This window comes from Fistularia commersonii, chromosome 19 (genome assembly GCF_037954325.1).
Source record: "Fistularia commersonii isolate RoL2024-O1a breed Wild chromosome 19, RoL_Fcom_v1.0, whole genome shotgun sequence".
Lineage (NCBI taxonomy): Eukaryota > Metazoa > Chordata > Actinopteri > Syngnathiformes > Fistulariidae > Fistularia > Fistularia commersonii.
The window spans coordinates 3,072,404-3,098,008 of record NC_141302.1 but is presented as its reverse complement, the minus strand read 5'-3'; the positions used below and the strand labels follow the sequence as shown (position 1 = coordinate 3,098,008).

Sequence of the window (25,605 nt, the reverse complement as noted above, 5' to 3'; positions counted from 1 at the left end):
TGAAAACAAAATGATGGCCGATGTTAAGTTTTCCTTTGACGTAAAGTTTGGCGAGTGGGACAAGCACCGCCCCTTCGGGACACGCCGGTGACTGCATTCCAACGCACACACGGAGCGGCATTCTTAGTGCGTCGCTGATTGGTCCGTCCAGCTCAAAATCCAGCCAATCAGACAAAAGCGCAGGAAGTTTGCAACCGCAGCGCAGACTGTTGTTACGGTTTGTGCTCAAAGAGGGGATCGCTCAATGTTTGACATCGTTTAGCCTCGAAATCCGTTAAAAGTGACTTTTCCCACCGAGCAGCAAAGGTAAGCGAACTATTGAACTTTATTTAGGGTCGTTTTACCGCCGCAAACGTGAAACTTTTGCACTTTTGTTGAAGGATAACCGCAATTAACTAACGCAAGTATATCTATGAGTATAAAACAACCTATTCTACTTCCGGTCCACTATGTTTGCTGTTTTTTCTCCCGAAGCGGATCATTTAAAGGGTCGTTTTGGGGAAGAAGTGGAAACCATGCCTTTTCCAAGAGGGAGCAAACCCACGGTCACCGGTGGGAGCAGGTTACCGAAGCTCATTTCAAGCGACAACAAGGTAACACTCGTGTTTCCTCCGAATGCTCGTCAAGCTAGTTAGCTAGCTAACGGCTGCATGAAAACAAAACAGATGTAGCACAGGTAGGTGTGTGTTGGAAGGCGAAATATATCGAGATTTGGACCCCATACTTTCGTGTGTGTTGCAGGAGGAAGGCCCTTATGCGAAGAGGTCAACGTCCCCCTCCAACGGAGCCCCAAAGAAGAGGACAGCCTTTATAGACATCACCAATGTGAGTTCAAATCCCTGTGCAGAAAGCCCATACATCCGATAAGTGAGCAAGGATCAGCATCCACACACACTCTAGTTTGCACACACACACACACACACACACTGGTGAAACAATAGATGATAACCATCTGTCGCCTCAAGTCAATGATCAGACCTCAAACAGTGGAAGTTGTGTCTGTAACTAATGGACTGATCAGTTGTTTATGTGAAAAATATATATAGTAAAGTTAGACAATCAGTTCCTTTTTCTCTGAAAATTTCACTTTGCGGAATCATTCCACCGCGAAGGAAAACATTATATGTAAAGGTCAAGTTGTACCCTTTTTTTCCCCCCACAAAGAAGATGGGTGATGTCATTCCAAGATGAGGGCTGCGTGAGTGAAAACAACCTCCTCGATGGAGGTAATTATCCGCGTCTCCCGATCACCCCATTTAAAGTCACTTTGTTTTTTTTCTCTCTCCAGGCTCACAAAGTGCAGATCAGCCTCCCGGGCAGGAAAAAGGAGCCGCCGGGGAAAAAGCAGCGGAAGAAAAGCGTCTCGTCGAAAAACCAAGGCAACGTGAAAAGGTAAACATGGCGTGAAGAGACGGTCCGGTAACCACGGAGGGACATCTGATCCCATGCTTCATCCTCTCCAACCCCTGGACTTTCACGCAGAGGATACTGGTTCTGATCCAGCCTGCAGGAGAGCAAGAATAATAAATACGTAGCCATTGCTCTTTGGAAGAGGGTCGAATGTTTGTATCGCCGCCGGGGAATTCAGGTCTCCGCGTCCCGGTTCCATTTTTGAAGAACCTCAGTCCAAGTCCAGGTCTTGTCAGACTAAAAACTGTACAAAAGTGGCCCTTATTTATAATTATTCAAGCAAAATATATTTTCTTCTCACAACAAAGTTTATTCAACATAAATTCGATAACTATTGTAAGCAGCAACAACAATTTTTTTGTCATTCCCTGACACGTAAGTGCATTTTGTGAAAGAATGCCGACAGTTCCTCGCACAGTTGATTGGGAAAAAAAAAACAACTAAAAACGTAACAGTTGCGACCGGTAATTTAAAAAATAAAACCCTTCTCTGGTCTGTGACCGGGTCCGCTGGTGCCATGTGGCGTCAGCGCATACAAGATTTGGGAAAAGTCACTGATCTATTTCAGTTGACTATGCTAGCAAGCTGCGGGATACACATGGTGACCACGACCATTAAATTAGTTACATTTTCATCGCACTTGAGTTTAATAAGCAGGTGATTCCCACCTCCACCCCGCAGGGCCGCCTCCGGGAGCACGGAGGAGGTTTCGGAGGAGCGGCTCGGCGAGGAGGCCCGGAAGAACGACGAGCCGTCGCCCGTCGGAGAACCGAAAGCCGCGTCCCAGACGCCGCCAGCTGTACGTGAGGTGCCGGCGCACCTCCAGAGGCAGCAGGTGAGGCGCCAAACCATCCAGGACCCTTCGCTGGTGCTCTACACCTTCCACGTTCTCCTGAGATCTCCCCCCCCGTCTCCCCGCAGATCCCCGAGGAGTTCGATATCGACTCGGAGAACGCCGACGACTGCTTCCTCTCCCCCGGGTACGCCAAGGACATCTTCGACTACCTCAAGAAGAGGGAGGTGAGTCCGCACGACAAACATGGCGGCTGGAGTTAGCGGCGAGCGTCAGGTGGATTCTGGACTCTCCCGCCCTCCTTCTCTGCAGGAGAAGTTCGTCCTCATTGACTACATGGCCGCGCAGCCCAGCCTCAACACCGAGATGAGGGCCATCCTTGTGGACTGGCTGGTGGAGGTCCAGGTGAGACCTCCGCCCCCCCCCCCCCCCCCCCCCCTCGCCGCCGCGCCGCGCGCATCCGAAACGCGTCATGCGAACTCCCTCCCTGTCCCAGGAGAACTTTGAGCTCTACCACGAGACCCTGTACCTCGCCGTGAAGATGACGGACCACTTCCTGGCGCGGACCCCCATCCACCGGGAGCAGCTGCAGCTGGTCGGCTCCACCACCATGCTCATCGCCTCCAAGTTTGAGGTGGGCGCTGCCGCCGCCGCCCGGCCGGACAACCGGCGTCTTCCGAAGGAAGCGTCTCACGGCTCCACCTCTGCCTGCAGGAGCACTGCCCGCCGCGTGTCGACGACTTCCTCTACATCTGCGACGACGCCTACAAGAGGGATAAGCTCATCGCCATGGAGGCCAACATCTTGGAGACGCTGTCCTTCGACATCAACATCCCCATCCCCTACCGCTTCCTCCGGCGCTACGCTAAGGTACGCCGACCGCTCGGCGGCGCCTCCGGGTCAGGACTCCGTGTGTGTGTGTGTGTGTGACGCGTCTCGCCCGCCGTCCCTCCCCCACACAGTGCGCGAACGCCTCCATGGAGACGCTGACGCTGGCGCGCTACTTCTGCGAGAGCAGCCTGCTGGAGATGGAGCTGGTGGTGGAGCGCAGCTCGCTGCTGGCGTCCGCCTGCCTGCTGATGGCGTTGGTCACCAAGGACCTGGGAGGATGGGTAGGTCCGCCCCAAAGCCCCGGAAGGGATATCTCTGCAGGATGCTAGTTTTACTCTGAGGCGTTTGGGTTTTCTTCGCGGTTCCGCCTCATCCCTTCTTCTTCTTCTTCTTCTTCTTCTTCTCCCTCTTCCAGTCCGCCATCTTGGAGTTCCACTCCGGCTACCGGACGTCGGACCTGGCGCCCGTCGTGCGGAAGCTCCACGGAGCGCTGTCGGCGCCGCCCTACGACAAACTGAAGGCCATCAAGAGCAAGTATTCCCACACGTATGTATACAGACACACACACACACACCCCGCGAGCTTTTTTTTTTTTTTTTTAATTTCCTTTTTTTTTTTTTTTTAACAAGATTTCCTGTTTCCTCTCAGGGTGTTTTTCGAGGTGGCGTCCGTCCCACTGGTGGACAGCGACGTCCTGGAGAAGGCCCTGTCTCAGTAGGACGCCCCCAAACCTTTTATTACGTGATTTTTTTTTTTTTTTTAAAAAAAGAAAAAAAAAAAGAGGAAGGAAAAGAAAGAACAGACATTTCTCTCTCTCTCAGGCCAGCCTTGTACATAAGTTGTGAATATGTTTATTTGTACATGTAGTCGTCTGTCTATTATATATATATATATTTTTAATAATTATGTTTTTGATAAATTTGCAGTCAAAAGATGAGATTTTAAAGCCGGCATTTTTTTTTTTTTTTTTTGTCATGTGATGGAAAAAAAAACAGCAGAAAAAGAAGAATTGATCAAGGGATTTTCAAATGATTATCGATGATCTGACGTCAACCGAATCATGCCGCGTTTACTCTTTTTCTAAAAATAGATGTCATGCATTCACTTAAAATAAAGATGTTGCCTTTTATTACTTGTGCTTATGTTTGTTCTTCTGTTGCCGCGGATTCATTCGTTCCCTTCAACGCCAATCCTGAAGTGAGTGATCGTTCACGGGAGACATTTTATAGCTGGTTTAAAAAACGGTCTGACATGAAATCCTGCTTGAATCTGATGGTAAATCTGTCGTATCGCGTCGTATCGTGTCGTATCGCCCTGCGCCACCAAGGGTCAGCGTTTCACAGCTTTTCCCTCCTTGGGACTCAGGTAGAAATCCAACTCTTAAAAATCAAATCCCAAAGCAGAAGGCAAACTGATGACGATGATGTGTGTTTTATTTTGATTTAATCTTTATATTGCGTTGTATATGAGTTTTAATTTCATTCAAAATTCTACATTTTTCATAAACGTTTTGAATTTTGCTTTTTTTTTTTTTCCCCATCATGTTTTATTTCCATTAAAAAGAGTTATTTAAGTTATTTCAATGTCATGACTGACCTCAGACTTCTGGAGGTCCCGGCCCAGGAAGATCGTCGAGATGGTTCTTCTGGCGAAGAAGAAAAGCTCGTTACAGTGCGATCACCTGTTTATTGTCATGCAATGCTCGTATGATTTCATTTTTTTTTTTTTTTTTTTTTTTTTACATTTGGCATCTTTTAATTTATTTATTTATTTGTGAACAATGTTTGCAATGATTCGGGATTTTATTTGTTATTTTTTTAACTTTTTAAAAAAAAAATTTTTTTTATATAGTATATGATTATTATTTAGATTATCATTAGTACTGGTACTAATATTATGCATTCTATACTTTTACACATTTGTCGGTGGTCAGATTTTTTTTTTTTTCAAGTATAATTTTTACATTTTTTTAAATGTGCTTATTGTAATAATTTTCATGAATTGTAATTCCTTTTTTTTCGTGATATTCCAGTTTATTGGTTTTCCCTATGTTTGTTGATTTTTCGTGATTTTTTTTTTGTGATTTTTTTTTTTTTTTTTTTTTTTTTTTCTCTCAACGGGAGGTTTGTCCCTTACTTTTTGTCAAATGCTCAGACTAGCGTTACTGCTGTTATTTACATGTTACATATTATTGAAGTTAAGAGCGGCCGCTGTTTTTTTTTTTTTTTTTTTGCAAATGTCAAAATTCATTTACCAAATAACTTTGTGACACTTCATTTCCCCTCGATTTCAGAAGATCTTAATTTTTTCAGATGGCTTCAGAAAAGAACAGATTTTAATTCTTTCTCATGTTTATGATTTGTAGTTGTTGGTGTTTTTTATATTATAATAATGTATGTGCTAAAAATGTTAAAATGAATCATTTTGCTGATTCCTTTTTGTTCAGTCTTGCATTTTGTTGTGTTTGAAATCATTTTCATTGGTAAACAACAATATTTGCAATTCTTTTGAACTTAAGTGATGGTTATTTTTTACAGATTTGTTCCTTTTTTAAAATAACTCAAGGATTTATGATTATTACTCACTTTATGAACTTCTAAAATTTTTTCCAGGTTTTTAGGAGCTTTATTTTTCCTTTTTTATTTTGCCTTTGTTTTGTTCTATTAACAAATTGTAAATTTTACCTTGCGTATGATTTTATTATTTTTTTTGTAGTTTTTTTAATGTTAATTTCTTGTGCTTTCCCCCCCCCCAACTGCAACAACTGATTTCTTTTCTCTGTTGCTCAGACCGCTGAATTCCCCAGCAGTTTTTTTTTTTTTAAATACCCTTTTTATTGTTTGTATTTTGAAATTAATATTTTATCAATTAATATTTTAAAATTTTGTTGAACATTGTAGATTCTTTTACAGCATTTAATTCTTTTATTTATTTTAAATTAAACCCCCCTTAGGTGGCAGACACACACCGTATGTGTCGATGCAGTTAATAGTTACGTTTGTTTTTTTTTTTTAAATAATTTCTTTAATTAGTTTATCACATTTTTTGGTTAAAATGGTCAAGGACTACATCGAAATATAAGGGAAATATAACTCAAAGAGGCGTGAAGGTCGATGGGTGACACCTTCTAGGTGTGTGTGGGTGTGTGTGTGTGTGTGTGTGTGTGCGCGCAGTCATGGCAGCAGCGTGACATCAAGTGTGTGTGAGCAAGGTGGAAAAAAGTGTAGCAATTACTACAAATATAATAGTGTTTGAGCGAAAACTCTATTCGGTGGAAGAGCAGTTAAAATAGTTAAAAGATAAAGAGACGCCACAGAACAATAATTAGTTTAAATGCAGGTTTGTTTCTCAAAAGAATTTAAGTAGTTAGAAATAGTGGTAATTACAAATTGGTACCATATAATTTACACAGACACAACATTAAGTAAACATTTGCATAGAAATACAAATGAGTTTCAACCCTTGTTTCGCTTCAAGTAAAGAAACAAATATAAATTTCTTATTCTTCCAAAGATTTAAACTTAATTAGTTTCAGTATCTATTACTGAGCTCTATTTAAATTCTGTTTCAGTCTTTGTCCATCAAGGGTTCTTATTCAGTTCCTACTTTATATGTTAAAGCAGTAATTATTCTGTTTTAACTAGTTATCGTTCTTTTAAATCAACATACGCCTATTTAAATGTAAAATCCATTATTTTAGTGTCAAATCCCCTCTTGGTTTTTTTTTTCTTCCTAACAGCAGGTTATTTCAATTATAGTAACCATTGAGTTACATTAAGCATCGCAATAAACAATATTCTCATAACTTCTTGAACAAAATCGCTATCAGCGTTCTGATTGGCTGATAGATCTACCACTTCCTATTAAACTAAATGACTAAATAATTCACCAACAAAATGAAAAAATATTTATTTTTTAAATAATGAAAGTCTACTTAATATTTAAGGTATTTATTTACTTATGGATATCTTAACCCAGGTTGCGACGGATGTCTCCGTCGTGTGTGTGTGTGTGTGTGTGTGTGTGTGTGTGTGTGTGTGTGTGTGTGTGTGTGTGTGTGTGTGTGTGTGTGTGTGTGTGTGTGTGTGCACTCATGAGCGCACTCACACACACACACAGTGATGTAACCAATCAACCTTCACGACTCTTCGAATTCACTCCTTATCCAATGTAAACTTTGACAATTTTAACCAAAAAAGATGTAATTAATTAACAAAAAAAAAAAAAAAATCAATTATTTACATGTTTAAAGGGATGATCATTTTTTGATCTATTTTGTTAATTATTATTTCACACGATTTCCCGATGATGCATTTGTTTTCAGTGCTTAGCTGTTATTGCTTATTTATGCATATGCAGTCTGGTCAATAAGTATTTGATCCCCCTGTGATTTTGCAAGTTCTCCTACTCCATGATGGGTCTAATCTGGACTGTTGACCCAAAGTACCTGAAATCTTCCAACTTCTTGATCTCCACTCTCTGCAGCCTCACCGTTCCTCCCGAGTTCCTCTCATTCACACACTTAAACTCTGTCTTGCTGCGACTAACCTTCATTCCTTTCCTTTCCAGAGCATACCTCCACCTCTCTAGATCTCCCTCAACATGTTCCCTGCTCTCACTGCAGATCACAATGTCATCTGCAAACATCATGGTCCATGGGGATTCCTGTCTAACCTCATCTGTCAGCCCGTCCATCACCATTGCGAACAAGAAGGGGCTCAGAGCTGATCCCTGATGGAGTCCCTCTTCCACCTTGAACTTCTCTGTTACCCGTTCAGCACACCGTACCAGTGTCTCACAGCTAGCATACATGTCCTGCACCAGTCTAACATACTTCTCTGCCACCCCAGACTTCCTCATACAATACCAGAGCTCCTCTCTTGGCACCCTGTCATATGCTTTTTCTAGGTCTACAAAAACACAATGCAGCTCCCTCTGACCTTCTCTGTACGTCTCTATTAGCCTTCTTAACTACTTAAATACTGCATCTGTAGTACTCTTCCTAGGCATGAAACCACACTGCTGGTCACCAATGCTGATGGTCTCAGTCTAGTTTCCACTACTCTTTCCCATAACTTCATTGTATGGCTTATCAGCTTTATCACTCTGTAGTTGCCACAATTCTGCACATCCCCTTTATTCTTAAAAATAGGCACCATCACACTTTGTCTCCATTCTTCAGGCATCTTCTCACTCTCTAAGATCCTGTTGAATAATCGAGTCAGAAAATCTACCGCTGCCTCTCCTAGACACTTCCACACCTCCACAGGTATATCATCAGGACCAACTGCTTTTCCACTCTTCATCCTCTTCAATGCCTTCCTCACTTCACTTTTACTAATTTTTGCTACTTTGTGGTCTACAATAATCACCTCTTCTACCCTTGCCTCTCTTTCATTTTCCACATTCTTCAGCTCTTCAAAGTACTCTTTCCATCTTCCCATCACTCTTCTAGCATCTGTCAATACATTCCCCTCTCTGTCCTTAATCATCCGGACCTGTTGTACATCCTCTCCATCTTTATCTCTCTGTTTCGCCAACCTGTATAGATCATTCTCTCCCTCCTTAGTGTCCAACCGAGCATACAAGTCATCGTACGCCCTTTGTTTTGCCTTTGCTCCCTCTATCTTTACCTCATGTTGTATCTCCCTGTCCTCCTGTCAGTTCTCTTCAGTCCTCTCAGTATCCCACTTCTTCTTCGCTAACCGCTTTCTCTGTATACACTGTATACTTTAATGCTGATGATACGTATACTATATAAGCGGTATCCTCCAACCGATATTGGGGCTTCTTCTTCTTATTCTCACTCTGGAATATGCTCTGCCATTAAAGCCTACATCCGTTCTAACGTCCCACGGATCGTTCTTGTACACACGGTACATTTCTCAAACCGAGAAACATTACATAGTCTACCTGCTTGCTTCTACCTCCACTCTTATAAGTTACCCAATGTTCCTGTTTTTTCTGGAAAAAGGTGTTCACTACTGCCATTTCCATCCTTTTTGCAAAATCTACCACCATCAGTCCCTCTGTGTTCCTATCCTGGATACCAAATCTGCCCATCACTTCTTCATCCCCTCTATTGCCTTCACCAACATGTCCATTGAAGTCTGCACCAATGACCACTTTCTCATTTCTGGGAATATTCTGCATCACTTCATCTAACTCATTCCAGAACTAATTCTCAAATTCACACCCCACCTGCGGGGCATAGCCACTAACAACACTGAGTATCCCACCTTCAATTTCCAATTTTGCCGCATTTTTAACAAACCCCTCCTTCAAGATAACTCCTACTCCATTTCTCTTCTTGTCAGTACCATGATAGTACAACTTCAAGCCTTGTTCCATTCTGACAAGGGGATTATTGTTGGAGTTTGCATGTTCTCCACATATCTGCCTGGGTTTCCTCCTATCCAGGTGTGTGTGTGTGTGTGTGTGTGTGTGTGTGTGTGTGTGTGTGTGAGAAGCTGTTCCAGGTGAAAGAAGAACTCGCGAGTCTGAATCAATTTCAGTGGTTCTACAGGAATTATATGTATTTTATTTTGATTTAATCTTTATATTCTATTATAACACATATTATATTATATTATATGAATTTTAGCTTATATCGAAATGTGAAGTCATTACATTTAATGTCTCTTGATGACATTTGGGTTTCAGTGGTTTTAGATTTGAACTCCTCCTTATTGTTGTCATTCTGTTTTCTATTTCTATCTTTGTTATTATCATCTTCCCTTTAATTGTCTCATTTATATTTATCTTGATTATTGTTGATATTATTGTTGCACGTCTGTGAAAAACGAATTTCCCCCAGATCAATATAGTATTATCTTATCTTATCTTATCTTAAATGGAGCAAGTGGGGGGTTGCAGTTCCCCGGTTGGCCGCTAGAGGGCGCTATAGACGTGCCTTCAGGTCAAACGCAGGGATGCGGAACTCGTTCTTGCGTTTGTTTACTTCCGTTCATGACAGACGCAGACAATCCTACTCCTTCTCTTCTTCTCATTCTTCTTATTCTTCTTCTTCCTCGGTGATGAGAAAGTTCATCTTCATTTCTTTGACAACCACTTCATTGCGTGGGAACGACTGAAGTGATGATCAGATTTTTGGGGCATTTATTGAACCACTTCCTCCCTCCTGAGAGGAGAAAGAAAGAGTTTTCTAACCGCCAGCTTATCTAAAGATCTGCAGACAAAAAGAAAAATCTGTTCGGAACATATTTAAAAAAAAAAAAAAAAAAAAAAAACCCTTCTAAATAAATGTGTGAACGTTTTGATTATTTTCCTTTTAATTACGTTTTTGAACTTTCAAACATTTTGTTGGTTTGGAAAAAAAGGGTTGTGTTTTATAATAATAATAATAATAATAATAATAATGATATTTTTCTATAGTACACAATGAATACATAATGAATTATAAGATATTCAATTTTTTTGTATGATTGTCCAATTTTTTTTTTTTACCCCTAGGTCTTTTTAATGTGCAATGACTGTGATTTTTCCAACAGGAACATCGAATTTGTGGAAATTAAGGGTCGGACCGCCAAGGTTCCCGGCTCACACTGCGCCCGACCCCCTTGGTCCTTCCCGTGGATGGTGAACCCAGGGGAAGAGGTACTTATGTTGTTCCTCCCTGGAAAAACTGGGCCCAATGATTGTTTTCCTTTTTGGGGATCTTCTGAGGCACATTTTGTCTGGTCCCTCACCTGGGACCCGTTTACCTTCCAGGGTTGTAAAGACAACATATGACAACATAACTCCCACGGTAAGGTAGCATCTCACGGATGATTTCGTATGATTTCCCTTTTTATTATTTTCTTCCTTAGGTCTTTTTGGGCGGTGGTGCAGTGGTTCAGGGGTAAAAGCTTCTCAGGGGTCTTCAGGTGGGCACCATCCTTCATTGGTGTTTCCTTGAAAGACATCTCAAAAGGGCTCAACGGTGACATTTGGGGTCCCAAATGTGGCCCCCGTCTGCTTTTGTAGCCCACTTGCAGTCCTTTGTCTTCGTCCAGATCCAGTTGCTGCTTGGTTCGGCAGCGCCCGACAGATATTTGTCCTCTCACTCCCATTCCCTTCAGAAGTTTGGTTGTGGACGTTGCGACCAATCTTCTCCAGGAAGCACTTTGGCACCCCAGCCATGTTGTCCAGCCTCAGCTGTTATGTCAAAGTACTTCAGCCGTTCACGCTCATATGCTTCACCAACGGCAACTTCCCACGGTACAGTTAGCTCCGCAGTGAACACAGTCTTCTGAGAGGTTGACTACAAGACCGGGTCTGACCTGAGATCAGTTGTAAGTATCTCAGAAGGAGGCCTACAATGTCTCCATGCTTGAGAGTAGATTTAGGGATTTAGCTTGACGTACGGCCTCAGAAGGGATCCATGTCCCTCCGGTTGCCAGTCTGGGAGCAGCCAGTTGAATCTTGTCATCTCAGGACTCAGTCAGGGTCATGTTCAGCCTCACTTTGGTGCATTTAAACTCCTCTATGAGGCTTGAGATGGGCAGATCCAGGGCGCCATGCCCATGCAAGCCGATGTTGCTGAGGCAATGCGGGAGGTCAAGCCACTTCTTGATACGAACCGATTGTCCACTCAAGCTTCTCAACTTCGGTCATCGGGACTTGTAGACCATGAGGAGCCACATCAGGCGGGGGAGCAATCCATTTCAACTTCCCAGGAAGCAAGGTCTAATTTATACTGAGAAGACCTTTGGTGATTTCTCTCCTCAGCTGGTACCTCTGGTCGGAGTCTTTGAGGCTCGCGTTGTACGAGTGCCCGAGACTCTTGACCGGCAGCTCTTTTACCAAGGGAATGGGAGTCTACTTGGGTTTGAACTTCACCCGTATGCACGAATAGGAGGTAGACGATGCCCAGATTGCAGACGTTTTCCTCCCACAACCCACTTGGATGATCACCTCCATTGCCGTGATGAAGGCTAGAGGGGCGACGGTACATCCAACCATTATTTCCACCTCCAAAGACTCCCATGATTCTGGTGTTTGAACACAGAATTGCAGATGTTGGAAGTCGTTCCTCACCTCACCTATATTTTTCATGCAATATTTTGAATTTTGCTGTCATTTAAGAACGTTGCAGGTGTTTTTTTTTTTTTTTTTCATTCTTTATTTCACATTTAAAAAGATATAATGGTGGGGGAGGGGGTAGAAGATTTTTTTTTCTCTTAACTTTTTATTAGCCAATTAGCCAAATTGAACCGAAAGCCACAGGTGTTACATGGCCAACAGAAAGATGGCGGCGGCGCAGGACCAGACCAGGGCGGCAAAGTGCGCCACCCCCTCGCCCCCGTTGAATATTGTATCGTCGTCGCAGACGAAGCTGTCGTCGCTGTCGACGCCTTCGGACATGAAGGGGACGAACATCGGCCGGTTCTCGTCGATGATGCCGAGGATCCAGTCCTGGTACCTGGACACCCGGGCGTAGCCTCCGGGGCTCATCGGCTCCGCGCAACCAATGCCGAAGCTCACCACCCCGGCCTGGATCCAGACCGAACTGTGCTGCACCACCATGGGTCCTCCGGAGTCCCCCTGCCGAGCCGGGCGAGAGAAAGAGCGTTAGCGCTAGCGGCTAATCCAGGAAGCGGCCAAGCCGACGGCGCCCACCTGACAGGAGTCCCTCCCGCCTTCCATGAACCCGGCGCAGATCTTCTCCTCGGAGACGAGGTAGCCCAGGTAGCACTCGCACTGACGGTTCCCCACCACGGGAACCTCCACCTCCTGGAGGATGTCGGGGAAGGTGAAAACTGCGGGGGAAGAAGAGGTGCAATCAGATCGGCATCTCGGAGGAGGAAAGGTTTCCACGGCGCTCACAATCGGTGTCGTTGGTGCCCCAGCCGGTGACGTAGCTCGGGGTCCCGGTGTGGAAGACGCTCCCGCTGGCGGCGAGGCAAACCGGCTGGATGTAGTTGGTGAACTCCACCGGCTCGTCCAGCATTAGCAGGCAAACGTCGTTATCGAAGTCAAATGGGTCGTAGGCCGGGTGGCAAACCGCCATCGCCACGCGGCGCTCCGCCTCGTGGGGGTTGTCGCCCCCCTGGTCCAGCCGGCCCAGGAAGACCACCGTAGTGTTGGTCACATCGCTTACGGGGAAGAAGAAGAAGAAGGAGTTACAGTGCGATCACCTGTTTACTTGCGTACAATCGTTTGAAACGCCTACAATTTTTTTGCAACTTTCTTGAATTCATTGGAGCCACTTATTTCGTGGTACTTTATGTTTTCCAATAATCTGGAAAAATGCTTATATAAATAATTTTGCTGATTTCTTTTTTTTTTTTCATTTAGCATTTTTATCATTTGTAAACAACATTTCCAATTATTTTGATTTTCATTTGTGTAATATTTATTATTGTTTACAGATTTTTTAAAAATATACTAATTATTGATATTCGTACTTATTTGATGTATTTTATACTTTTAAACATTTTGTCGGTTTTTAGAAAAAAAATGTTGTATTTTTAATATACATATTTTTTTTATTTAGATTATCTATATTATTTTTACCTCACTTTTTACATATTTTCTTTTATGTTTGTTAATTTCTTTTGATCATTCCAACTGAAAAAACTGACTTTTCTCTGTGCTCTGGCTTATTGTCATTTTCAACACTTTTTATTGATCATATTTTGGAAAACATTGGAAATTACCATTATTTCCAGAAGATTGCGTGCACCTGAATAGAAGCCACACCGGCTAAAAATGACGCGATGACACAATAAATATATGGGTACATTGAAAGGCCTGCAATATGAGATAATTACACAGAAACATTTTTTAAAACTTTTAATGAACAGTGCCTGTAACACGGATGATGAAAAAGTTGAATAATAAATAAAACAAGGAAAAGTCCATCCATCCATCCACGGCCTCCACGGTATTTTCATCAGCCCGATGTGACGAGGCTAAATGTTTTTAGCCCGTTAGCCCCAAAAAATACATAAATTAGCCGCAGCGGGGAAAAAGCAGCGGCTTATAATCCGGAAATCATGGTAAGTAATATTTCAAATTTTGCTTTGCATTTGGATCGTAGTCGATGTTTGACACGGCGTACCTTTCGATGCAGTGTGCGGCCGTCAGCACCCACTGGTTGTTGATGAGCGAGCCGCCGCAGTACTGGAAGCTGCCGATGTAGTTGATGCTGACCTGCCAGGGCCAGCTCGCCGGGGCGGCGTCGTTGCCCCCGATGATCCGGGCACGAAGCGGCGTCATGCCGCAGCCTTGGGGAGGCGGGAGGAGTGTCGGAGAACGCATATTTATACATATATACTGCTCAAAAAAATAAAGGGAACACTTGAACAACACAATGTAACTCCAAGTGAAATCATAGTGTCCACTCAGGAAGCAACACAGATTCATTTGGACTTGTTTTAAGGACATTACATCAAAGTTGGATCAGCCTGGAGTTTGTTTTTACACTTTAATTTTGAGTGTGATTCCTAATCCAGACCTCCATGGGTTGATACATTTGATTTCCATTGATCATTTTGGTGTGATTTTGTTGTCAGCACATTCAACTGTGTAAAGACCTAAAGTACTTCATAAGAATATTTCATTCATTTAGATCTAGGATGTGTTTTTTAAGTGTTCCCTTTATTTTTTTGAGCAGTGTATATACATATATATATATAAATAATAGTATAATAACAATGATAATATAATATAATATAAGATAAGATATGTGTATATGTGTGTATATGCATGTATTTGCGATAACAGCTAAGCGCTAACGAGATGCGCATCATCGGGAAATTGTGTAAAATAAAAAAATAAAAAAAGAGTAAAATAAATCGTGAAAATTCTTCAAAAATTAAAAAAACATATTTTGGTTTTAAATGATTTCTTTTATTAATTGATGAATGATATATGGTTTTGTTTAAAAATGTTCAAGGGTTACATCAGAACGCGAGTGAATCTCGGAAACTTCTGGAAGAGTCGAGAAGGTTGATGGGCTGGATCGCCTTCCTTCTAGAAACATCCCGCATATGTGTGTGTGTGTGTGTGTGTGTGTGTGTGTGTGTGTTAGCGCATGCGCATGTTGTTGCTGTTTTTTTCCACTTCGCCTGCCACATTGCTGCTGATGTCAAGTTCCTTGAGTGACTATACACACATGCACACACACGCATGCACGCACACACACACACACACACACACACACACACACACACGGCCCTTTCCATCCATCATGTCAGACTTGCTGTCATTGTCAACAAAGAGCGCATACTTCCGTATATATATTGCAAAAGTAAATGAACGCTATTAATAATAAAAGCAATAATAACAATAGCAATAATAATGATAACTGTGATATCATGATAATTATAATAATAATAATAAATCCATAAATATTTTGATTTAAAAAAAATTTAATAAATAAATCTAAATATTTATTTAAAGGATTTAAAGAAGAGGAAGACCCACTTACTTTCAATCTCGTCGGCGTGAGAACCTGCGTTGGACGACAGAAGGGGGAACCCGGTCAGATACCACCAGCGGTACTTCTAGCAGTGTACTTCCCCGTGTACTTCGTGTACCCCGTGTACTTTCACCCCGCCTTACCTTTGGCGAAGGCCAGGACGGCCACGACCAGCATCAACGCTCTTCCTTCCATTTTCCTTTCCTTTCTTTCGCTATCTGACGTCCCTTTCGCTCTCAGGGGTTTAAATTAATATTCGTAGCTCCGCCCACAACACGACGAACGTACGCGGAACCTTCCAGAGCCTCCTCGTCTTAAAAACACGCTTGTCTTGTTTATTGCGTACGCGCCGGTTTCATCGTGCAATGCCGTCCGTCCGACCGGTTCCCCTGCATACCAGAATACTCAGATTCACAGGAAAGGAAAGAATTGATTGTGTTTGTTCTTCTGTGAAGGTTCCACGCCTGACCTTTCCCTCCTGACCTGAAGGCCAACTGCACGTCGGCTGCTTCAGGGATACTTTCAAGGTCGGGTCACACACACACACACACACACACACACACACATGCTAAGTTGTAGGATAGTTTTATCACCTGTGTGTGTGTGTGTGTGTGCAGGTTAGGAGGCGCGTCAAGAGGCTGGTTGGATCGGCGGGCGACTCTGGAGCGCTCTGGAAAAAATGAAGAAAAATTGTTGAAAGAAAAAGAAAGAAAGAATTTAATTACCGTGTAACAGAGCGGTTACCACTATTCGGGTTCGCTCAATGTAAAGCTTATTTTTAAATTTTTTTTGCATTAAGAGGTTTGAAGCCAAAGCGTCAAATAGACATACATTTTTAATTGTTTTACAAGTTCTTATACGTCATTGGAGAACCTTTGCCATTCATTCACTGCACCTTTTCCCCGGCAAAGCTGCCGATATAAACCGGAATTCCTGGTTATTCCATTCTTTAATACATGCTTATTACACAATTTTATATAAAGTAACACAACACATTGCTTATTGCAATCGTTTTGTTTGGTTACAAATATGACTCGTTCGTGAAAACAATGTGTGCTTGTTGGGAATGAAACAAAAGACCGGGCTTTGCAATATTGCGGTGAGATCTTTCATCAATTCCTGCGCTGACAGCACAATCTCAGTGTCCACATCACCTCTCGCTGTAGCGTGTGAAGACGTCTTTGTGTGTGTGTGTGTGTGTGTGTGTGTGTGTGTGTGTGTGTTTGCTGCAGGTACACTGGGTGGAAGGTGAGTCGAGGACAATGGATCATGTGTTCAAATATGAATGTTCCTTGTGAACTGCATTCAGAGGTGTGTGTGTGCGTGTGTGTGTGTGTGTGTGTGTGTGTGTGTGTGTGGGTGGGTAGTGTCAGTGGTGGTTCATATCTATTTTTTTAAATATCTCTCATGCACACACACACACAGATACACACACACACAGGTGGATCACAAAAAGACCCACATTCTCCAGGGGGAGGAGGAGTTGTGCAGCATGTGTGTGTGTGTGTGTGTGTGTGTGTGTGTGTGTGTGTGTGTGAACGCATTTTACATCTAACATCATCGTCATTATCATTATTTTTTATTACTATTGTCATTATTGTAATTCTTATTGTATTTATTACTATTATCACCATTATCATAATCATAATCATCATCATTATCATAATTTTTATGATTTAATTATCATAATCATTCATATCATTTCTATGATTTAAGAAACTATACAAAAAATACACATTTTCATCTCTCACAACGTTGATAAATCTTCTCTTGGTCCAGGGAGCTCTGAGTTGATCCCTAATGGAGTCCCACCTCCACCTTGAACTTCTCTGTTACCCCTACAGCACACTGTACCACATTCCCACCGCTGGCATACATGTCCTGCACCAGTTTAACATACTTCTCTGCCACACCAGACTTCCTCATACAATACCAGAGCTCCTCTCTTGGCAGCCTGTCAGATGCTTTTTCTAGGTCTACAAAAACACAATGCAGCTTCTTCTGACCTTCTCTGTACTTTTCTATTAGCATTCTCAACGCAAATACTGCAACTGTAGTACTCTTCCTAGGCATGAAGCCATACTGCTGTTCACAAATGCTGATGGTCCCAGTCTAGTTTCCACTACTCTTTCCCATAACTTCATTGTATGGCTTATCAACTTAATCCCTCTATGGTTGCACATCCCCTTTATTCTAAAAAATGGGCACCATCACACTTCGTCTCCATTCTTCAGGCATCTTTTCACTCTCTAAGATCCTGTTGAATAATCTAGTCAGGAAATCTACCGCTGCCTCTCCTAGACACTTCCACACCTCCACAGGTATATCATCAGGACCAACTGCCTTTCCACTCTTCATCCTCTTCAATGGCTTCCTCACTTCACTTTTACTAATTTGTGCTACTTTGTGGTCTACAATAGTCCCCTCTTCTACCCTTGCCTCTCTTTCATTTTCCACATTCATCAGCTCTTCAAAGTACTCCTCCCATCTTCCCATCACTCTTCTGGCATCTGTCAATACATTCCCCTCTCTGTCCTTATCCTTTCCATCTTTATCTCTCTGTTTCGCCAACCTGTATAGATCATTCTCACCCTCCTTGTTGTCCAACCGAGCATACAGGTCATTGTATGCCTTTTTTTTGCCTGTGGTACCTCTATCTTTACCTTAGGTTGTATCTCCCTGGTTGTCTCCTTATCTACTTTCCTTCCAGATGACACAACAAGTACTCTCCTGCCAGTCTTCCTGATCACATTACCTGTTGTTGTCCAATCATCTGGAAGCTCACCCTGACCACCCAGAGCCTTTCTCAAATCCCTCCTGAAAACTATAAAACACTCCTCTCTTTTCAGCTTCCACCACTTTGTCCTCTGCTCTGCCTTTGTCCTCTTCATCTTCCTTGTCACCAGAGTCATCCTACAAACCACCATCCTATGCTGTCTGGCTACACTCTCACCTACAACTACTTTGCAGTCACTGATCTCTTTCGGGTTACCTCGTCTATACAAGATGTAGTCTACCTGCGTGCTCCTACTACAACTCTTATAAGTTACCCTATGTTCCTGTTTTTTTCTGGAAAAAAGTGTTTACTACAGCCATTTCCATCCTTTTTGCAAAGTCTACCACCATCTGTCCTTCTGCACTCCTATCCTGAATACCAAATCTGGCCATCACTTCTTCATCGCCTCTACTTCCTGCACCAACATGTCCATTGGAGTCTGCACCTAGTACTGGATATTCTGCATCTCTTCATCTAACTCATTCCAGAGTAACTGTCAGATGGACTCATAAGTTTATCTGACTATCAGACATTCTTTTCACCTCCAGAACATTCCTAACAGACTCCTCCTCCATCAAGGTGGTCCAACTCCATTTTTCTTCCTATTAGTACCATGACAGTGCAATATGTATATGTATATGTATATGTATATGTATATGTATATGTATATGTATATGTATATGTATATGTATATGTATATAAATGTTTTATCATTATTATTACAATAATTAACAAGATATAGTTGGACTCTTTTTTTCATTCTGGAGTTGTCCCTGGTGAGAGGCTTTTGGCATATTGATTGCCCCTTAGGTGCCTGCATGTTGGGGTTCAACCCAGTGGAGGAGAGGGTAGCCTCCTTCCACCTTCAGGTGGGGCAATGGGTTCTGACTTGTTTGTGGCTACGCACCCAACAACAGTTCAGTTTACCCTCCCTTCTTTGGGTCCCAAGAGGGGCTGCCATAGAGCGCTCCTACTGAGGACTCCCTCATCCTACTTGGAGATGTCAACGCTCACATGGGCAATGACAGTGCAACTTGGAAGGGTGTGATTTGGAAGTATCGTTGGTTTTGCCTGGACACTCGGGTGAAGAGACGGGTGGAGCTGTCAACTGATCACCACCCGGTGGTGAGCTGGCTCCAATGGTGGGGGAGGATGCCGGTCAGACCTGACAGACCCAAACATAACATGAGGGTCTGCTTGGAATGTCTGGCAGAGTCCCTATCAGAAGGAGTTTCAACTCCCACCTCCAGCAGAACTGCAACCACGTCCTAAGGGAGTCAGGAGACATTGAGTCCATGTTCCATGCCTCCATTGTCGAGGCGGCAACCTTCGAACCCACTGGTGCACTCCAGCGGTGAAGAAGTCCTATCGGGCCTTTCTGGCCTGTGGGGCTCTGGAGGCAGCTAACAGGTACCGGCAGGTGTTTGCGGAGGCATAAAACTAGGGCGTGGGAGGACTTCAGGGACACCACGAAGGACGACTTCCAGCGGGCGTTGAGGAGATTCTGGCCCACCATCCAGTGGCCCGGGAGGGGGAAGCAGTGCTACATCAACACTGTGTACAGTGGGAGTGGGGCGCTGCTGACCTCAACTTGAGACGTTATAGATTGGTGGCAGGAATACTTCTAAGACCTCATCAACTGATCACCTTTTTAAAAAGGGGGATCGGAGGGTGTACTCCAACTACAGGGGGGATCTTACACCTCAGCCTCCCTGGAAGGGTCTATTTTGTGGTGTTGTAGAAGAGGGTCCGCCAGGTCGTTGAATCTCGGATCCAGGAGAGGCAGTGTGGTTTTCGTCCAGGCCGTGAAACAGTGGAGCGTCTCTAAACCCTTGGCAGGGTCCTCGAGGGGGCGTGGGAGTTACCCAACTGGTCTACATGTGTTTAGTGGACCTGGACTCCATCATAAAAGCTGTTCAGTCCCTGTATGATCGTGTCGGAGATTGGTCCGCATTGCCGGTTCTAAGTTGGACCCGTTTCCAGGTGAGAGTTGGACTCCTTTGTCACTGATTCTATTCATAACTTTTATGGACAGAATTTGTAAGCACAGGCAGGTTGTCAAGGCTTGGAACTTCTTTCCACATCTTTGTTTTTGTCTTTTACATCCGATGGCGGGAGACTCTTTATTGACTTCTTTTGTGCCTCATGTGCTTTTTTAAAAATCAATCCAAAGTGTGAAGGGGATTTATTTTCTCGGTCTCATGCCTTCTACTTTTTGATTTTTGCCTCGAATGTAGTGTTTGCGTGTCCATCCTTTTAGACACTCAGGCCACCCGTAAAGGTCAACTGTGCTAACTGGAGGTTTTATTTCCTGGACATCATCACACCACTGTGATGAAACTCTGAATGTTTTTAGCCATTAAACATAATGGATGAGTTTTATATTTGCGCAGTTGTACATTTTGTTTCTTTGCAAAATATCGTAATGTATAAATGCAATACCAACGTGATGCTTTGAAGAGTGTCTTTATCAGAAGCGACGCAGTACAGTTTGGATCCGGCTCGGCTCAGGATCGAGTCTCTGCTTTTTGCAGATGAGGTGGTTCTGTTGGCTTCATCAAGCGGGTTGAGGATCAGCACCTCCAAATCAACCGGAAACAGGTTGAACGCCCACTCCGGGTCGGGGAGGAGGTCCTGCCCAAGTGGAGGAGTTCATGAGTGGGGTCTTGTTCGTGAGAGAGGGATGGATGGAGCGGGAGATTGACAGGCGGATCGGTGAGGCATCTGCAGGGATATAATAATAATAGCAATAACAATATTACAATATATATCGTGTATTTGCAAGTGTATTTGCAGTCCCTATGTCCTCCATTGTAAGTCGCTTTGGATAAAAGCGTCTGCCAAATGCAATGTAATGTAATGTAATGTAATAATAACAACAACAACAACAACAACAACAACAAGAATAATAATAATACGTATTATTATTGATAATAATAATGATAATAATAATAATAATAATACGTATTATTATTGATAATAATAATAATAAGAAGAAGAAGAATAACAACAACAACAACAACAACAACCATATTAATAATAATAATGATAATAATAATAATGATTATTATTATTATATTATCATAACTATTATTATAATAACTATTGTTTTCTTCTTCTTCTTCTTCTTCTTCTTCTTCTTCTTCTTCTTCTTATTGTTATTATTATTATTATTATTATCATATTATAATAATGTTATAATCTATTATTATATATAATCTTATAATAATATTATATTACACAATAATAATAATTATGATAATTAAAAACTATTACTATTTTAATAGTTATTATAACTATAAATATTATAACTATAACTTTAACTATTATATAACTATTATATACAATATATAACTATAACTATTATAACTATAACTAACCATGCACACACACACAAATATAATAATAATGCTAACTATTATTATTATCAATGTTATTATTATTATCCATCCATCCATCCATCCATCTATCCAATAAACAGTTAGTTAACATTAACTGATAAACTTGCCTGAGGTCACTGATCCTGACACACACACATACACACACACACACATACACACACACACACAAACACACACATACACACACACACACTCCTTATGTAAACCTCACTCCACACTGGGAAGAAAAACTTTCAAATAAGAGTGACATCACCATGGCAACGCATCACCCGCCCTTCCCCAGGGGGCAAAGGTCAGCCCTCACGTTGGTCCAGGAAGTAATAAACTACATTTCCCAGCTTCCCGGCCGTCCGCCATGAGTCTCACAGACATTTCTGTCTCATCCGTGAGCCACCTCTGTTCGGTGTGGAAACAAAAACTAAAACACCCAAAGGTTTAATTTCGAGCCTTCTCGCCGCCGCCGTGTTTTATCACCGCGTTCACGGGACAGAAGAGCAAAATTACAAGACGAGAAACAGGAAAAACGAGAGAGCCGAGGCCTGACCCTCTTTCTCTCTCGTGGCGCCAAAGATAATAATCATCCCTCGCTCACGCATGAAACACAGGCCAACAGACACCCGGCTGATCACAATGCATCTCGCACAGCGGCGGCGACAGCGAGCAGACCTCCCAATCTGAATGCGGTGTGTGTGTGTGTGTGTGTGTGTGTGTGTGTGTGTGTGTGGTTCAGGAGCCGCTCCACGACTGACTTGAATTCCAATGCCTTTAATTGAAACCTGTTTTATCCCTCATTTACTGCCGTCATCTACCGAGGAATACAGATGAAGGGTGTGTGTGTGTGTGTGTGTGTGTGTGTGTGTGTGTGTGTGTGTGTGTGTGTGGATCCGGTTAGGACATTCAGGAGGGACTGAAAGGGGAGCGATAAGAAAAAGATTGGCAACGTTTGTTTTCAGCCGTTTGTCGCTCCTGTGAAATGATTTTAATTGGGTGAGTTGGTGTGTGTGTGTGCTACCGTTAGCTTAGCATGCAAGACGGTGGCTCAGACTGGCAGCGTTTTCATCATCCACATATCCTAAGCGTGTTCCAAGTGAATACGTCACATCATGACGTTGCCAAGGCAACCACACCGTCGTGTGATTTCAGAAATTCTGTTTAATTTTCTATGAATAATATGTCATTACAGTGTTGTTACAGTGTTGTTACAGTGTTGTTACAGTGTTGTTACAGTGTTGTTACAGTGTTGTTACAGTGTTGTTACAGTATTATTACCGTGACTTTAACACTCCATTTGCAAAAATCATCCCATCGAAAAAAAAATTAAATTTATTACACAGTTATAATACATAGCTGTGTTATTACATAGTAATAAGGCCCCTATTAACCATTCTTAGCACATAATAGTGGTGAGAAGCTTTGGCCTCATTTGTAGTATTTACACTCAGAAGCGGGTGGTGGTGCGCACGTCGCCGTACACGTTCATGCGACGTGCACGATTGCACTCCGTGCACATGTGCAAGTGACTAGTCCAGAGGTCCATCAGATCCCCCGCCGACGTGGAACAAACGGGACATCTTCACACCTGCCTGGCGAGTGAGCCGCCGCCATTGATTAAAAGGAGGCCGTGGATGGATCTTACACACACCCACACACACCCACACACACCCACACACACACGTGCATGCCAGGACTAATGGGTGAAAAAGAAAGAAGAACACTTTCCACAAGAGAGGGTGTCTAGACGGTTCCTGTCTTCTCCTTCCGGATTCCCCATGTTCTGCACCCATGAACCAATTTGACTGACAGGTGTCCCTGTTCGGTTTAGCCCCGCCCCTCTTTGCAGGGACAGCCCTGATTGGACGGCGACCTGTTGGAAACCAGTTTGGTTGCGCGCGCTCGGGACCGGTCAACTTCCTGGTGTAGCTCGTGAAAAGTGGCGAGCGATGAGGGGATTTGCCACCGATACGGCGGGGGGGGGGAGGGGCGGCGCCCGCTGGCTCCTCGCCGCCATGACGCCCGTAATCCCATTTGTGCGTGAAAATATTTTTGTGAGCTCAAAATAAAAAAAAAAAAAATTAAGCTTCTTATCCTCTGCCCTGAGGGCGGTGTGTGTGTGTGAGTGAATGTGTGTGTCTACGTGAGCGAGTGCATGTGTGTGTGCGTGTGTGTGTGTGCTCTCTTCCCACTGCAACATCCTAGATGTGAAATGTTGGCGGACGCTGCTTTGCTAACACGAGCAGCAGCCTTGTGTACTTTTACCCCGACACACACAAACACACACACACACACACACACACACCTGCAAACCTGAAGTCGACAAAGAGGCGGAGACTCTGCAGACGAGAGCAGAAAGAACCATTTATTGTACGGCGAGAATGATAAACCCCGCCTGATAAATGGCGGCTGGCCGACGGCGGCTGACTGATGGGCCTTGTGTGTGTGTGTGTGTGTGTGTGTGTGTGTGTGTGAACTCTCAAGGAGTTCGAAAAAGGCTTAAAAAACAACTTTCAGTGGCTGGAAATAAACTTTACAGCGCACCGAATACGAGCCAAACACAGCTGAGAGGCGGGGCTTCATCTGTCAATCACAATGAGAGCCGCTAGGAAGTAGCTAGCTGCGTCGGTTAGCGCTGCTGACGCTAACCGTCTGTCCGTTGATTAGCGCTAACAGCGTTAGCCGAAAGGTCATCGGTTCCAGCCCTGCCGTTGTAATAATCATGTAACAAACGCGCCGTCACCCGGCCGACCCCGAATAACCACGTTTTTTAAAAAAGGTTAATGCGCGTTCCTGGTTTCTCCGAACGGCGTTCTGCTCGGCGTGCTCCGCTTTATTGCGTCTGACCTTCATCTCACCGGGAGGGAATTCAATTTAGACGTTGTTTATGTGGCCATATATTTCCCCCCCCGCTCCCGAGGGTAGAAACGGCGGCAAACGTGCACGTTATTGTCATGTCGCGATAATAATCTCCCCTCGCCCTGTTTCCACCGGCACTGAATTAGTCTCTGGTCGGAGACGGATTATCTTGTGGGAACAAGTTATTATCTTGAACGAGTTTGCTTAAGATAGCCGACGTCGGTTAGCCGCTGCTAACGGTAACGTGAATCACAGTGTTGTCGGCTTATAAAGACACTTTTTTGGACGCATGTCAGTTTAGCCTCCAGACAGACATTTCAATTAGGCAATACGTGTGTGTGTGTGTGTGTGTGTGTGTGTGTGTGTGTGTGTGTGTGAGTGTATTGAGTAATTATTCATAACCCTGCTTTGTTTGTTTCCTTCTTCCTTTTCTGTTTTTTTTTCCAGAGGAGGCTTCATTTTGGCCGTTAGCTGGAAGTCCAGAACAGACACGCCTCCCACATGTGTGTGTGTGTGTGTGTGTGTGTGTGTGTGTTGTGTACATGTCCATTTGTGTGTGTGAATGTGTGTATTTTCAGTCTCTCCACAAACTGGAAATGCATCCTTTCGTAGTACTAATACATCAGATTGTACTCATTGGTACTCCAATACTATATTGAATTCAGAGAGAGTTGATGTGCGTGTGTGTGTGTGTGTGTGTGTGTGTGTGTGTGTGTGTGTGTGTTGGGTGATTATTCATGACCCTGCTTTGTTTGTTTCCTTCTTCCTTTTTTTTTTTTTTTTTTCCAGAGGAGGCTGTCCGTCCAGAACATACACACCTTGCACACGTGTGTGTGTGTATGTGTGTGTGTGTGTGTGTGTGTGTGTGTGTGTGTGTGTGTGTGTGTGTGTGTGTTGTGTACATGTCCATTTGTGTGTGTGAATATGTGTATTTTCAGTCTCTCCACAAACTGGAAATGCATCCTTTCGTAGTACTAATACGTCAGATTGTACTCATTGGTACTCCAATACTATATTGAATTCAGAGAGAGTTGATGTGCGCGCGCGTGTGTGTGTGTGTGTGTGTGTGCGTGTGTGTGTGTGTGTGTGTGTGTTGGGTGATTATTCATGACCCTGC

The 25,605-nt window shown here is 43.3% G+C and overlaps 2 protein-coding genes across 4 annotated transcripts; one reads left to right on the top strand and one right to left on the bottom strand.

The window, feature by feature from the left end:
- Positions 1 to 224: 224 nt before the first annotated feature.
- Positions 225 to 4,264, top strand: ccnb3 (cyclin B3). 3 transcript variants are annotated; one of them, XM_086166009.1, is made up of 12 exons: positions 225 to 306; positions 475 to 593; positions 742 to 825; positions 1,289 to 1,392; positions 2,092 to 2,245; positions 2,332 to 2,430; positions 2,516 to 2,608; positions 2,700 to 2,837; positions 2,918 to 3,073; positions 3,166 to 3,315; positions 3,450 to 3,580; positions 3,683 to 4,264. In XM_086166009.1, the coding sequence occupies exons 2-12, from the start codon at positions 516 to 518 to the stop codon at positions 3,750 to 3,752; spliced, it is 1,257 nt and encodes a 418-aa protein (XP_086022135.1). In that variant the 5' UTR covers positions 225 to 306; positions 475 to 515; the 3' UTR covers positions 3,753 to 4,264. The 3 variants fall into 3 exon arrangements, with proteins under 3 accessions (XP_086022135.1, XP_086022134.1, XP_086022138.1); XM_086166008.1 differs by having other exon boundaries at positions 3,450 to 3,735; XM_086166012.1 differs by lacking the exons at positions 225 to 306; positions 475 to 593 and adding an exon at positions 1,165 to 1,198 and having other exon boundaries at positions 799 to 825; positions 3,450 to 3,735.
- A 7,870-nt stretch (positions 4,265 to 12,134) lies between these two features.
- Positions 12,135 to 15,729, bottom strand: LOC147223445 (chymotrypsinogen A-like). Its single transcript, XM_086165725.1, has 6 exons — positions 15,605 to 15,729; positions 15,471 to 15,494; positions 14,100 to 14,265; positions 12,863 to 13,131; positions 12,656 to 12,795; positions 12,135 to 12,580 (listed from the first exon to the last, which is right to left on the bottom strand). Exons 1-6 carry the CDS (start codon positions 15,654 to 15,656, stop codon positions 12,266 to 12,268), a joined length of 966 nt encoding a protein of 321 aa, XP_086021851.1. The 5' UTR covers positions 15,657 to 15,729; the 3' UTR covers positions 12,135 to 12,265.
- Positions 15,730 to 25,605: the final 9,876 nt, after the last annotated feature.

What these genes read in the sequence shown, in the direction of transcription:
- ccnb3 (XM_086166008.1), top strand. Translation starts at nt 516, where the DNA reads ATGCCTTTTCCAAGAGGGAGCAAACCCACGGTCACCGGTGGGAGCAGG. An exon ending in AACCAAGGCAACGTGAAAAG is followed by an intron (nt 1,393 to 2,091) that starts GTAAACATGGCG and finishes TCCACCCCGCAG; the next exon opens with GGCCGCCTCCGGGAGCACGG. An exon ending in TCCTCCGGCGCTACGCTAAG is followed by an intron (nt 3,074 to 3,165) that starts GTACGCCGACCG and finishes TCCCCCACACAG; the next exon opens with TGCGCGAACGCCTCCATGGA.
- LOC147223445 (XM_086165725.1), bottom strand. Translation starts at nt 15,656, where the DNA reads ATGGAAGGAAGAGCGTTGATGCTGGTCGTGGCCGTCCTGGCCTTCGCC. An exon ending in CGTCCTGGCCTTCGCCAAAG is followed by an intron (nt 15,495 to 15,604) that starts GTAAGGCGGGGT and finishes CGTCCAACGCAG; the next exon opens with GTTCTCACGCCGACGAGATT. An exon ending in TCACGCCGACGAGATTGAAA is followed by an intron (nt 14,266 to 15,470) that starts GTAAGTGGGTCT and finishes CGCCTCCCCAAG; the next exon opens with GCTGCGGCATGACGCCGCTT.